The 14,687-nt window shown below is 54.9% G+C and overlaps 3 protein-coding genes across 3 annotated transcripts; 2 read left to right on the top strand and 1 right to left on the bottom strand.

The window, feature by feature from the left end:
- Positions 1-4,012: 4,012 nt before the first annotated feature.
- Positions 4,013-6,379, bottom strand: WHR41_07135 (uncharacterized protein). The gene is made up of 3 exons (XM_069375740.1): positions 5,969-6,379; positions 4,421-5,919; positions 4,013-4,358 (listed from the first exon to the last, which is right to left on the bottom strand). Exons 1-3 carry the CDS (start codon positions 6,001-6,003, stop codon positions 4,063-4,065), a joined length of 1,830 nt encoding a protein of 609 aa, XP_069226998.1. The 5' UTR covers positions 6,004-6,379; the 3' UTR covers positions 4,013-4,062.
- Positions 6,380-6,691: 312 nt separating this feature from the next.
- WHR41_07134 (uncharacterized protein) lies at positions 6,692-8,649 on the top strand (the record flags this gene model as incomplete). The annotated part of the gene is made up of 2 exons (XM_069375739.1): positions 6,692-7,770; positions 7,832-8,649. The coding sequence occupies exons 1-2, from the start codon at positions 7,032-7,034 to the stop codon at positions 8,647-8,649; spliced, it is 1,557 nt and encodes a 518-aa protein (XP_069226999.1). The 5' UTR covers positions 6,692-7,031.
- Positions 8,650-11,143: 2,494 nt separating this feature from the next.
- Positions 11,144-14,509, top strand: WHR41_07133 (uncharacterized protein; the record flags this gene model as incomplete). The annotated part of the gene is made up of 1 exon (XM_069375738.1): positions 11,144-14,509. The coding sequence occupies one exon, from the start codon at positions 11,144-11,146 to the stop codon at positions 14,507-14,509; it is 3,366 nt and encodes a 1,121-aa protein (XP_069226992.1).
- Between the last annotated feature and the right edge of the window lie 178 nt (positions 14,510-14,687).

The raw sequence follows: 14,687 nt of genomic DNA, 5'->3' as shown, positions 1-14,687 counted from the left end.
ATGATCTTCACGATTGTACCCTGCTCCAATTGTCGACAGGTGAACATAAACGGCTCAGTGGCCTCTTGATGGACGCGTGGCTCATCAGGATAGTGTCCAACTTCTAGGGTTGGCGGGGCCCGCGTTCTCATGATGAGTGGCATTATATGCGTGACGCGAACCCTGTCTCTTCCTTGACCTCGCGCAGTGCTGCTTTGTGGCGTGATTTGCCAGCGTTACGTCGTCCTTTGGCTAGGAGATATTCTCCTCGCTTCGTGGCGAATCAAGCATATTTCGCGCGTTGAGGCTTTGATGGAGATCGCGCCGACGCTTTCGACGAAGTGTTCGGCATCATACTGAGTGGTGTGGAATTGAGAGGAGGCCATGCTATCGTGCTCTGGTGTTTGCTATGAGGGATAATGAATAAGCCAGTGACCCAAACCGCGTTGAGCAAGCTATAGAGGTATGACACCATCCTTTGCACATTCCTTGAGTTGGTGATTTGTTCTTCCGAACCTGGGGCTTTGAAAAGACCTCAAACGCCATGATATTTGAAGACAGGTGTCTCGAGACATTCAAATGCACACACTTGTTATCTCAGAACACTACAAAGATACTCTCGGGTAGGCATGGTGTCTTCACCCGAGATGACTTTGTAACACATCGCGTGCCTCTCTTTCTGGATGAACAGCACCGTATTTATCAACCAAATTGAGAGTCTTAGGGGTGAGCTCGGATTGGATTTGGCGCTCCGCGTTCGGCTAACGGGAGACAGGAGACCGAGCGGAGTCTAGCTGTGAAAGGGATAGCTTGAATGAGAGCTGAGTTCTATCTATGTATAGCACCAATCAACTCTTCGCCTAGCACAAGAAGTATGCAACATGTGTAACTAGCAGGACCGAAACCTCATAACATGAGGCTGAGCTGCATATGCGCTCTTTCAGGCTGATCGTTGATCTTTGGTAGGCTGTTGCGCTGTATTGCCGTTAGCCAAGACACACCATGGCCGCCTCCATGGCGGAGCATGCAGGCTGGTCTGCTCGTCAGCCACACTGTCAATCACAAAAGGTCGCCATGGTCGCGCGAGAAGTAATTCTTTGGTCCAATTCTTGCCTTTCATAAGTTCTCCAGTCAACAGCTCTCTGCGGATTGCTGCCGTCACGATGACCACAGCCCCCAGGTGTCGGGGCGAGTACTCTGAATGTGAATCTGGCCAAAACATCGAAAGCCGCCCGTCTGAAGAGTCGTCCAAACTCGACCACATCAGACCAAATACCAAAAGCTGGAGAGCTCCAACAATCATGCTTGTTTCCCTCGCTTTAGGCTTGAGCATTGCCCTGGCCCACCATTTCGTGTGCCTAGGGCTCGACAACAAGCCCGTCACACACTCTACGCTATCTCAATCGTGGATATCTCGATTCAACACAGCACTAGCCTTCATCGTCAAAGTAGCCTTCGCTACCAGCGTTGGGACGGCTTACGTCCAACACCAATGGCTCAGGCTGCACCAGAACGAGTTCAGAACGCAGGAAATAGATGTCCTGACTGGCATACTAGGCGATTTGTCTGGGTTTATATCAAGCTCATTTTGGTACAGACACCCGGTTTTGACTTGCATGGCCCTCGTATCCTGGTAGGCATAGGGACGCTCAATCTACATCGCCTGGTTCTGATGTTAACAGGTTTCTTCCACTCGCTGCCGTTATCGCTCCTGGTTCCTTGGTGGTATCACCGGTCGGAAGTCTCGAAACAATTGACACTAAGGTGCCGGAGCTTAATTTCTTCAATGAATCTGCTTGGAGCTCAGGTCCTGACGACAACTCTCTCCCGCCAGATGAACGGATTTCGAAACTAGCTTATTCGGTGGCAACAACAGGCAAGCCCGTGCCAATGGTACCACCTTTCCAGAACTCAACATATCACCTAGGATTCGATGGCCCCGCCATGCGTTGCAAGCCGGCAAACAGCTCAGTAGTACGTCTCATCACCGAGGAACTTGGCACAAGTGGTGCAACATCGGGAGGATCTCACACCTCATACGCGTCTTGGGCTGGCCGTTATCCGACCGACTCCGACGGGTTGTCAAGTCCTTGTTCTGTTTACGACCGCACATATGATTCTTAGTCACCAGACGCGGCCCGACTATTTGTCATGACCAATATAGGTAACTAGGACAGATACCTCGAGAGCGACGAACCTTAAGTACTCTAGAGGCGAATAGTGAACGTTACGGAATATATGTTATTTAATATATTATATAGCGTAGACTTTAAATTCTATAATAGAATTTAGACTTAGGAGGTTAATATTATATATTAGAAAACTCCTATAGCCCTAACTATAGGAAGCTTAAGACTAAGTAGCCCTTTCTCCGCGTTATATAGAGGAGTAATACTAGTAGTTAGCCGCCTACTCGTCGGGTTAGCTACTAGAAGCTATCGTAGTAATATAAACGAGTATAATAGTTCTATAGTTAGAAAGTTTATAAATATCGACTAAGATAACGCGGATAGTATCCTATAAGCGCTCGAGCGACTTTTCTAGAATATAACGTTAAATATTCTTAACGATAACTACTATCTATTTATCTAGACTTTTAATTCGTTACTTATATTCGATACTAATTACGTCTTATAGGAAGAATTCGTCCTTAATAGAAGTTATAAAGGTAGAAGTAACTACCTAGCCGGTTACCTATATATACTCGATATTAGATCTCCTTATTATATACGGGGTCGCCTTCCTCTACGCTCTCGTCTATTCCGCTATCGGCCTCTATATATTCTACGCTAACGGTAGTAGCTACTAGAATCTTTTCTCGACGTACTTCCGGGCGACTAACGACGCGGACCTTTATTTATAAGTAGAGGTCGGAGATATAGGAGCCGATCCCTTACCCCGGCTATTAGCGTAGACTCGCGTAACTATCCTAGGAATTAACGATTTTAGGAGGCTAGATAAGGAAGTCGCTGGATCCAGCGGCAACCACCCAGAGCGTGTGAGTATAGCCGAGGGAGAAACATCTTCGAAATCAGACCGTAGGGACTCGGAGGAGGAGCGCGACCTCGTGAATTCGCTGGAAAATGACGCGGCCGAAACAAGCTCCCTAGCTGACGGAGTTGTCTCGACCTTACAAGTGTTTAGCAGCCCGCGCCACAGCTCTGACGTGCCCACGGTGGAGCCACAAGCGTCTGGAGTTGAGGGATGTTCTGTCGATGGGACTGCCTCCGAAGCAGATAGGGTTGGTCATTGATCAAACTTTCGTGATGCAGTCAAATCACGTAGGGTGCAGGTTTTCGCACCTGAGGACACCAGGACAGTATTTCAATGAGATATTAGTAAGGCCTTCAGATGCCTGCATACTAGCCTGCGTTCAGAGTGGGCGCCGTTCTAAGCGTAGAGCGGGCTGGTGGGAACATTGGTTGGCAATTCAGCGACATACACGCGGGGCTGAGACCGACTGTAGGAATGTCGGTCGGTAGAGTATCGCTCTAGTAGCTCGAACGGCACGAGACGTTGTTATTGAGCGTGGTTAACAATGCAATTCTGGCTTGACACATGCGGTCCCCGAGTCCCTGGGTCCCCGAAGGCTGAGTCAGCAGTGTCCGGCCTACGCGATCCATCGACCCGAGGTCGTTGAAGTCCTCAGCACCTTCACTGCCCCTGGAGACATTTGCTCATTCGAAGGTTTGCGCAATTCTCAAGCTTGACCTCGTTGATACCCTATTGGAGAGACACAGGTAGGTGAACGCTTCAGCGAAACACTGCCCTCGCTGTGATTTACATCCATGAACGAACAATCGCGCCAGGTAAAAACTCAATCATTATATTGAATGAGCTTTGTTGATAGATCACATACGACCACAGGTCAGTGAAAACTGGGCATCCCGTCCGCTCTGCCATACATAAGCACTGAACCGGGCGACTAGTACTAGAGTGGGTGACCATCTGGGAATCCCGCCTGTTGTATGTTTTTTGTCTTTTTGCCGTTCTCCAATCAAAAGATCTGCGCAGGAGTATTCGCGAAGAGAAGCACGGAGAAGGTGTCCTTTGACATGAATTCGTTTGACGCACTACATTAATTCACGCAACAGTAGCCGCCTTCCCGCCCGCAAACTTGCCCTGCGGCCCCTCAAGCTGCGCCTCCAGCACCGCGGGCTGTCCGCCCTGCACGGCTTTCACGGCCTCCGGCAGCAGCTTGGCCAGCTCGTCAGTCGTCGTCGCCACGCCGGTCCAGCACTTGTGGCCGGCAGCGGCCTTCGCGATGCCGGGGTAGTCGGGCGTGGGACTGAAGGAGATGTTGAGGTCTTCGTTGGTCGCGCGCGAGCCCTCGCCGTCGGGGTGCACGAGGAGGAGGGAACGGCGCGGAGCGTTCCAGCCTGGGCGTGAGGTTAGCATGGATGTGCAATGACGGCAAGGGATAGGGGAAGGGGCATCGAACCTCTGTTGTTCAAGACGATAGTCAGGACGGGGATGTTGTATCGCGCAGCGATCCAGTACACGCTGCCGGGCACGCTGAACAGGAACGTGCCGTCTCCAACCACCTGGCAGACGAACTTGCCCTTGTTGGTGCCGCCCGCTTGCACGTCGCTCGCGAGCTTCATGCCCAGGGCTCCGCCGCCGGACCAGCCGAGGCCACCGCCGCCGCAGTTGATCCAGGATCCGGGGATCGTGGCTTGGACTTGGTCGGCGACGAACGGGGTTTGAGTGACTGCCTCGATGGCCCATAGTGTATCCCTTGGCACTGCCTTGCGGACTTCGGACATGAGATACGAGGTAGCGTAGGTGCCGTCTGGGGCGGCTTTCGCCTGCGAGGCGATGGTGTTGAGGCGGGAGCGGTGAGACTCTTGCAGTTTATCCCATCGCGCGGAGAAGTCTTGGGAGGAGATAAGGTCGGCTTTCGTCTTCTTGATGTGCTCGGCCAATTGGGTGATTGAGGTTTCGGCGTCGGCCCTGTAGCGTGCGATGGCGTCGATGTAGAAGACGGGCATCTGCTGCTTCAACGGGTCGACGTCGATATGGATGATCTTTGCGTCCTTGCTGGGCTTGCATTGAGTGTTGATCCAGGGAACGTCGACGTCGAGACAGAGGATCACATCGGCAGTCTTGATTGACTCGTCAACGCCGAAGCGCATCCCGAGCCAGCTGGGATGATCGGCAGGGAAACACATATCGGATCCTCCAGTATCGAGGACTCGGAGACCCTTGACTGTGTTCGCTAGCCCCACCAGTGCTTCGACAGCTGCGTGGTTTCTTCCACTGTATCCTGTGATGACAAGCGGCTCTTTTGCTTGGACGAGCAGGTCGGCAGCAGACTCGACTTGCTTCTTAGTCAGCCCGCCCAACTCGACGGGGTTCCAGTACTGCTGGTCGACCTGATAAGGGTCGATTTCTTCCTCCATAGCCTCTCGTGCACCGTACAGATATACCGGCCCTCTAGGCTCGCTCAAAGCGAAACTGAGTGCACGGTTGACCAGTTGCTTGACGTTCCTTCCCCGCTTGATCTCTCCACTATACCGGCAGTACTGGCTGATGATCTGCTTCTGATCTGGCACATCTTGAATCCAGTGGATGTACTCCGTCCTGCTTCCCCTGTATTCTCCTTCAATAGTATACGGGCTGAGACCGGCAAAGATCAGGACAGGAGCGCGACCGCAAGATGCATTGTGCACTGCGGCTCCCAGTCCCTGTGTTCCGACATCGACGTGGACGATCACGCATTGGGGCTTCCCGGAGAGGCGAGCGTATCCATCAGCCATAGATAGTGCTACCATCTCGTTCGGGCATGTTATGATTCGAGGGAATTGGTCCGGCTTTTCTTTCTGGCCCTTGACAATGGCCTCGATGATTGATGGGTGGTCGGAGCCCAGGTTGACGAAGGCATGTTCTACTCCGGCCTCCCAGAGGGCCTCGAAGAACGCGAAGGAGGCCGTGTACAAGCTGGCGGGCGGTTAGCCACGTTCGAGAGGGACTTGGGAGTTTGACTTACCTAGCCGACTTTGCGGTACCATTGCTGGTAGCCATGCTGTGGGACAATATTGTATCTAGAAGCGCTCTGGATAGGTTTATTCGGGACGTGAAGAGAGAATGTGGATGAACAAATTGAAAGGTCCGCCTCCTACCTGTGTGCTAGCGAAGTGCAAGACGTGATTACTTGTAGTGAGTGAAGATTGGCCGGAGAGGTCCCATAGCCGATGCTGGCCGCATACCGCATCAACAGCCGAAGAGTGGTGCTTGTTGTCTCCCCGCGTCAAACCCCGCCTCCACTGGACACGCCGATGCCGGCACCGTGGATCCCCCTTGGTATAGCTAACTCGGGTCGAAACGCGGCAGGTCTGCGAGAATGCGGGTGTAGGTGTCGGCATCAGCGCAGTGGGATGCTGACACACGCGCGTGCTTTTAGAACGTGCAGAAGCTTTCCACATGTCTTGGTTAACAGCAGCCAGCAGTCGGTTCGTCTTGCCGGCACTTAGGGCCTTGAAAGCAAAGACCCAATATGAGGTACAAGGCGTGATCCGTGCATGAGCTGGTTAGGTGTTGGAGTTTATGTCAGATGCAGCGAAGTTACAAGGTAGCTACAAGGTGGTGTTGGAGCAGCTGTGCAACATTGATATGCTGCCAGGAGAGGTGGCAGGGTGGTTGAGACGACGGCTGGCCGAGCGCCGTCGGCACAACTCCGTGCAGGGCGTCGGCGGCCGCATCATCCATTGCCGAGATAAGACGTGCTTGCCTATCTCGGCCACGCCTCGCGTCGCAGCTATCACGTTTTCCCACTCAACATCGGTGTCACTCGTCAGCCTTACGCTCCTTGCCCTCTCTCCTTCTTGTCTTTTGATTTCCTTCTCGATCACCTGCGTACTCCCACCGTGCGATCACCACCTGCTGAGCGGCAACTGCACCTCCTCATAACCGCATCCCGACGTCACTGCATCTCCTGACATCCGATTACCCGATTCGGGTCTCTACCTTTCGATGAGCGACCTGGTTGTCTGAACAGACGAAGGGGACCGATTGCGCATACGCAGCAGCATTGCGATATCAGGTCCGAGATCATGGTCTTCCAAGCATCCGCCTCACCGGAGCAATCCCACTACAAAGCCCGCATCGTCTCCGTCGTAGCTGGCACCCTCATAGCCCTGGCCTGCGGCACCAACTATGGCTTCTCTGCATGGGCGCCCTCTTTCGCGGAGCGCCTAAACCTCTCGGCTACTGAAATAAACATCATTGGGAATGCGGGAAATCTGGGAATGTATGCGATGGGCATCCCAGCTGGCCTGCTGATAGATTCAAAAGGTCCGCGATGGGGAGTGCTGCTTGGGTGCATCTGTCTTGCCGCTGGATACTTTCCTCTGCACAGAGCATACGAGGCTGCTGGGAATGGATACTCGGTCGGACTGCTGTGCTTCTTTGGATTCTTGACCGGCGTTGGAAGCTGCAGTGCCTTCAGTGCTTCTATCAAGACTTGCGCAACCAATTGGCCGCGCCATCGGGGAACCGCCACGGCTTTCCCTTTGAGTGGGTTTGGCCTCAGTGCATTCCTGTTCACATTCGTGTCTGGCTTCGCCTTCCCTGATGACACGGCTGGTCTGCTGTTGTTGCTCGCCGTTGGCACGTTCTGTATGGTGTTCACTGGTATGCTCTTCCTGAGGATCCTGCCGGCGGGCTCGCCTTACGAGGCCGTCCCGGCAGATGAGCGGCCTGGTTTCAGTCGGAACGATAGCAATCCTATGCGAAGGACGAGGAGTCAGCATCGCCGCCATGCTAGCGACAACAGCGGCAAAGGCGATGGTGGTACGTATCTTCTCTCTGATCGGATCCACCGAAAGCAGCTAACTCACCATAGACAATGCAGACGAAACTTCTTCCTTGGTCTCTTCGCCTACCGCGTCGATGCCCGGTGATATCAGCGACCGCAAGCCTAACAGCCCTCACCACGCCCACACAGAAATCACCGGTTTTGCTCTGGTCAAATCCCCCAAATTCTGGCAGCTATTCGTCATGCTCGGCCTCCTTTGCGGCGTCGGCTTGATGTCCATCAACAACATCGGCAATGTCGCCAAAGCCCTCTGGAAGCACTACGACGACTCCGTTTCAAAAGACTTCGTCCAAAAGCGCCAGCTCATGCACGTCGGCATCATCTCCTTCTGCTCCTTCCTCGGCCGCCTGTCCTCCGGCATCGGCTCCGACTGGCTCATGCACCACCACGGCTCGCGCTTCTGGACCCTCGTCGCCTCCGCCTGCATCTTCACCGCCGCGCAAGTCGTCGGCATCACCCTGCAGAACCCGCACGAGCTCTTCCTGCTCTCGGGCCTCACGGGCCTCGCCTACGGCGCCCTCTTCGGCGTCTACCCGGCCCTCGTCGCGGACGCTTTCGGCCCCTCGGGCATGGGCATCAACTGGGGCGCCATGACGCTCGCGCCCGTGCTGTCCGGTAACGTCTTCAACCTCGTCTACGGCAGCGTGCTGGACAAGCACTCGAACTTCCACGGCGGGCCGGACGGCGGTGGCGAGACGGTTTGCGGCGAGGGCAGGGATTGCTACGCGAGCGCTTACTATCTGACGCTCGTGAGCAGTTTGGTCGGCGTGGGATGGAGTCTGTGGTGTATTAGGCATGAGAAGGTGCAGAGGTTGAGGGAGTCCAGGGCTGAGGAGAGGCCGCATGAGGGTTGAGAGGTGGAGGGGTGGTGTGGTGTTTTTGAGCGCGCGTATACCACTTTGCATGGATGGCGGGGCGATCGATTTTTCTTTTTCTGTTATATGGGTGGACGGGAGGCTTCATTTGTTGGCGTCACTGTGGGATAGAATGTGCATTTCACTTAGTGAGGGAGCGGAGAGCCTTGTGTCTTGGCTTATTTGCCCAATGTAAGTGAGGAGGTCGATTAAGGTTATTTAAGGTTATCACGTGACGGACGTAGTCAGTGCCGGAGACAAGTGAAAGGAGGCATGACCCATCCTCCAACCTATGTGATCTCCACCAACAAACAGACAACAAACAGACAGATCGCATCCGAACGGCATTGAAGCGTCAACTTTGCATCCTCGCGCTATCCTACAACTCTTGTCTTGTCCTTTCGCAGTCCTACTAATCGGAACACTCATGGAGCGCAGCATACTGTCACCCCTGACGACAGGCGGGAACGGAGTACAGCCGGGGATGCACGCGAAATCCTGGGGGTTCGAGTACTCGCTCACCCTCGCTCTGTAGAGTGCGGGCAAGACAAATCGGTTCTTAGACAGGTAAGTCTCGAGGGCTTCGGCGTAGATCTGCCTGTTAACGAGAAACAGCTGCGTGTGTGCTTTGGTATCGCTCTTCTTTCTAAAGCGCATGTCTTTGGACGCCGTGAGGTCGTGCCTGGGAACTCGGACATCACCTATAACTACGCACTTGTCGTAGATCTGGTCGCGGAGCTCTCTTGGAAGATCCAAGAAACGGAAGGGTCTCCACGCAGGGGTTGGTTGGGCAGTTTCAAGCCCTTTGGCTTCGGTAGAGGCCTCGGATCCAGTGCAAAGAGCTGAATCGCGCTGCTCCACCTGTGTTATTACAACAGCTGAGACCTCCGAGACTTCGCCCGTTGCAAGAGAAACCATCGTGGACGATGATTCGATTGGTGATGCGGTATGAGTTGGAAGGATCGTTGGTTGTGTTGTGTGGTGTGCGAACTTTCTATGAGATTGATTGAGAGGTGTCGAAGCCCTTTTTAGGGGTGGCGCGGCAGGGCCTGGGGTTTTATTCAGTGTTTGACGAAGTCACCGCTAAGTAGGTGAAAGCGCATGCAAGGCAGAAATTGGTCACGAGCTGCCTAGCCCCAACATCCAATGTCACTTCGCCCATCACAAAGCGACGAAGGCCTCGTAGCTTTCCATCATCGTCGAGTATTCCATACTGACATCAATCGACCACGCCTGCCCTTCATCATGGCCGTTTCCAGCGACAACCGTTGTAAATATCTACCGCAGAAGGAACCAGCGACGCAAGCTGCATTGGCTTCGGCGGCCAGCAAGCGCAAAGATGTTGCATTCGACGCGAAAGAGGCATCTTTGTCACCTGTGATCCTTGCAGTGCAGCGTGGTATTCGCGAAGAGATGCGGAAAAAGCCTCGTCTTCACGCCTGGCTCAATGCTCAAAGAGAGATGGTCAACAAAGCTCGAGTCAAAGAGATTCCCTCGTCAGTCATCACACCTGTTCAACAGTCAGAGAATGGTGCAAGGCCGGCGGAGGAAAACGAATGGAACGGTCCAACTCGACGTCCGCAATCCGAGGCTTCATCACCAAAGCCATTTATGAAACAAGATCGTCTCAACGTCGATGCGGGGAGGTCGCTTAGCCCATCATACGATGAGCCATCTCACCTCGACTTGATGGACCTCCGTCTGTCGCCTTCGATGTTCGAGCACCCGGGAGCCAGCGCAATGATATACGTCAGCGTGGAGAACATGTTGGCACGAGTACGAATGCGGGAAAAAGCCAGGCGGAGAGGGGAGGATTCCATGAAAGGCCCTGTCAGATAAAGTGACAAGAAAGGTACTTATGCGGACAAGATAGGCAGGGGATGCCAAGTGAGGTGTGAAACTCTGTAGGCAGTGATATTGATAGCTTCTGTAAAACCGACATAGGTGTAAACCCCAATTCTAAGAATTCATTGTCAAATGAAGATATCCCGATAATTGGCGAGCCGAGAATATCCTCGAAAGGAATATCACCGGGAGTTGGAATAATCTGGCACAGAGTTTGCCAGGGTCGGAGGAGGCGAGTCGAGCGGCCTCGGCAGCCAAGTCAACAACAGCCGTGACGTCTCGCCCGTAGGGCTGAAAGCGGCTCCCTGGCGGCACGTGGAGACACTCGTTGGGCGCAGAGGGGGAAGCCTTGCAAAAAAGTTCCAAATTCAGCGGGGCTGCCTGTCTCTTCCCTCCCACCACCATATAAACAGGCACCTCTCGCTTGACCCGACAGGAGCCTTTGCTCTCTGGACTCTCCACTCTTTCCCTTTAATTCGCGTGCAAACGCGAGTGCGCACCCGCCTGGTCCGACGAGCGCAGTCGCCTGTTATCAGCTGCTTACTCAGTCGCACGCTCTTTGGTTGAGATCAGTCCCACCCACCACGAGATACCCTTTTTCACGCGAATCACGACTACACAAGAGGAAGGAAACACACACAGGAGCGACATGCCTCACCAGGAGTCGCCCCCCATGGCCCCTCAAGTCATGGTCACCAGCAAGAATGCTGCGCCTGCGCCCGAGGACGTTAACGCGATCACCTCCAAGATCTACGGCTCCAAGACGTCTCAGGAGAGCCTCGACGCTTCTTACACTCTCACCGACGTGCTGCTGAACAGCGTCAGCTTCCGTGGCCTTGCCGGCTACGGTATCATCCAGGAGATTGTGAAGTCTGCCACCGACAAGAAGAGTGGCGCTAAGAGAGAGGGCGCCATGTTCGCGCTTGGCGCAATTTTCGAGCGCTTCCCTCCCAAGGCTCGCATCAGCGAGGTCATCTTCATGTTGCAAGAGCAAGGACTTGTCACCTGCGCGCTGGATGCGCTTTCTGACAAGCAGAGCGCTGTCAAAGAGGGTGCCCAGTATGCGCTGGACACTCTCTTCAACCACCTCAACTCCGAGGGCAAGGTTTTCGGCCTCCTCCCCGTACTCATGACCTACCTCCGCAAGGCTACCGGCAAGTGGCAGGGTGCTGCCGCTGCGCTGGCGCTGATCGGCAAGATGGCGGACAAGGCACAGATGGGCATGGAGAGCCTCGAGATCGAGAAGAACAAGGACGTTCTGCGCGAGGCCATGGGTAAGAAGCTTCAGGCTTTGATCCCCATCGTTGAGGCTGGCATGCACGATCTCAAGGCCGAGGTGTCTAAGCAGGGCATCAAGACCATGAACCTCTTGACCACTCTCCTCCAGAACGACGACATTGCGCCCAAGATCCCGATCATCGTCAAGGCTATCGAAGACCCGAGCACCGAGGCTCAGAAGAAGGCTATCCACGCTCTCAGCCAGACTACCTTCGTCACCGTCGTCACCTCGCCCGTTCTCGCCCTGCTGACTCCCATCCTGGAGCGTTCGCTTAACACTCCCACGACTACCCAGGAAGTTACCCGTCAGACCACCGTTGTCGTGGAGAACTTGACTAAGCTCGTCCACGACCCCGTCGAGGCCCGTACTTTCCTTCCCAAACTCCAGCCTGGTGTCCAGGCTGTGTGTGACCGCGCGTCGCTCCCCGAGGTCCGCGAGATCGGTCAGAGGGCTCTCGACGTCATGAACAAGGCCATGGGTGAAGGTGCCGACCCCAACGCCCTCAAGGATGTCGAGCGCGTCAGCGAGTCCGACGTTCTGGCTCTCCTTGAGAAGGAGGTTCAAGCCAACGGCGGTCTCTTGAACCTGCCTGGCGACGCTGACCTCTGGGCGCTTACCAAGACCTACGTCTCCCAGATCGTCTCCGAGGACGTCAACCAGCGCGCTTTGGACCGCATCGTCAACAACATCACTCCTTACCTGGAAGGTCTCATGGAGAATGCTGCCCCGGTGGCTGAGTCCATGCACAAGTTCTACGTGAGCGAGGACGAGCGCAAGTTCGGCGCCCCTCCTCAGGTCGAGGAGGGTGAGACCGAGATTGTCAACGCCACCTTCTCCCTCGGCTACGGTGGTATGCTCCTCCTCTCGCACACCAACCTGCGTCTGCTCAAGGGCCACCGCTACGGTCTTTGCGGTCGCAACGGTTGCGGTAAGAGTACTCTCATGCGCTCTATTGCTACCGGCAAGCTCGACGGTTTCCCTCCTCAGGACCAGGTCCGCACTTGCTTCGTCGAGCACAACCAGGGCGAGGATGCCGACCTCACCATTCTCGAGTACGCTGTGAAGGACCCTGAGCTTCAAAACGAACCCAAGGAGCGCATTGTCGCCGTTCTGGAAGAGGTCGGCTTCTCTTCAGGCCCCGAAGGCCGCCAGTCTGAGGAGGTCGGTTCTCTTTCCGGTGGTTGGAAGATGAAGCTGGCTTTGGCCCGCGCCATGTTGATGCGCGCTGATGTCTTCCTTCTTGACGAACCTACCAACCATCTTGACGTTGGTAACGTCAAGTGGCTGCAGGAGTACCTCAAGACCCACACCGATATCACCTCCCTCATCGTCTCCCACGACTCCGGTTTCCTCGACGAGGTCTGCACGGATATTCTGCACTACGAGCAGAAGAAGCTCGTCAACTACAAGGGTAACCTTGCTGCTTTCGTCAAGCAGAAGCCTGAGGCCAAGACCTACTACACCCTCAGCGCCGACCAGCTCCAGTTCAAGTTCCCGCCTCCTGGTATCCTCACTGGTGTCAAGTCGAACACGCGTGCCATTCTGCGCATGTCCGACTGCACTTTCACCTACCCCGGTGCTTCCAAGCCTAACCTGCACAACCTGTCCGCCCAACTTACCCTGAGCAGCAGAGTTGCCATCATCGGTCCTAACGGTGCTGGTAAGTCTACGCTTATCAAGGTCCTGACTGGTGAGGTTATCCCGCAGCAGGGTAAGGTCGAGAAGCACCCCAACTTGCGTATCGGTTACATCAAGCAGCACGCTCTTGAGCACGTCGAGATGCACTTGGAGAAGACTCCCAACCAGTACCTGCAGTGGCGTTACGCCAACGGTGATGACCGTGAGGTTCACATGAAGCAGACCCGCATCATGACTGATGAGGACAAGGCTCAGATGGAGGTGACCATCGACATCGGTGACGGCAAGGGCCCGCGCAAGATCGAGACCCTCATTGGTCGTCAGAAGTACAAGAAGACCTTCCAGTACGAGGTCAAGTGGGTTGGCTGGTTGCCCAAGCACAACACTATGATCTCTCGCGAGACCCTCATGGAGCGCGGCTTCCAGAAGCTGATCCAGGAGTACGACGACCACGAGGCCAGCAGAGAGGGTCTTGGTTTCCGCAAGCTCGAGCCGAAGGTCATCAGCAAGCACTTCGAGGACGTCGGTCTCGACCCCGAGATCGCCAACCACAACGAGATCTCCGGTCTCTCCGGTGGTCAGAAGGTCAAGGTCGTCCTTGCCGGTGCCATGTGGAACAACCCTCACTTGCTGGTGCTCGACGAGCCCACCAACTTCTTGGACCGCGAGTCCCTCGGTGGTCTCGCCGTCGCCATCCGCGACTACAAGGGTGGTGTCGTCATGATCTCCCACAACGAAGAGTTCGTTGGCGCCCTCTGCCCCGAGCAGTGGCACGTCGAGGCCGGCCGCCTGACGCAGAAGGGCCACTTGGCCGTCTCCATGGACCGCTTCGAGGACTCCCGCCCAGGCTCTTCCCTCGCCTCTTCCGCCGTCGCCAGCTCCAACGTCAGCTCCGCCGCGCCCTCCACTAACGGTACGCCCGCGCAGAGTGACGCCGAGGGCGGTGGAGACATGAAGTTCAAGGCCAAGAAGAAGAAGAAGAAGACCCGTGCCGAGCAGAAGGAGTCGGAGGTCAGGCGTAGGCTGAGGCACATCGAATGGCTGAACAGCCCCAAGGGTACTCCCCACCCGCCTGACTCCGACGCTGAGGACGCTTAGATGGGTGATGCCTTATAAGCATTACTTGTCTAATTGTCTTCTGACTTTTGTGATGGACATACACGACTGCATTGCATCTTTTGCACGGCGTTTTCTCTTTTCTTTTGATTGATGACGAGACTGTCGCAGACGAAAGAAGGATAGAAAAATTGCATGGCGTTCACTGCTTTTTTGATGG

Source organism: Cladosporium halotolerans (genome assembly GCF_011745625.1).
Source record: "Cladosporium halotolerans strain TM138-S3 chromosome Unknown Sca31, whole genome shotgun sequence".
In the NCBI taxonomy this organism is placed as follows: Eukaryota; Fungi; Ascomycota; class Dothideomycetes; order Cladosporiales; family Cladosporiaceae; genus Cladosporium; species Cladosporium halotolerans.
The sequence above is the reverse complement of the archived record's forward strand: the minus strand, read 5'-3'. Positions and strand labels throughout refer to the sequence as shown.

Bases quoted from the DNA above. Each gene is read 5' to 3' on its own strand.
- WHR41_07135 (XM_069375740.1), bottom strand. From the start codon at position 6,003: ATGGCTACCAGCAATGGTACCGCAAAGTCGGCTAG. The intron at 5,920-5,968 runs GTAAGTCAAACT...ACCGCCCGCCAG, and splicing joins GGTACCGCAAAGTCGGCTAG to CTTGTACACGGCCTCCTTCG. The intron at 4,359-4,420 runs GTTCGATGCCCC...CCTCACGCCCAG, and splicing joins TATCGTCTTGAACAACAGAG to GCTGGAACGCTCCGCGCCGT.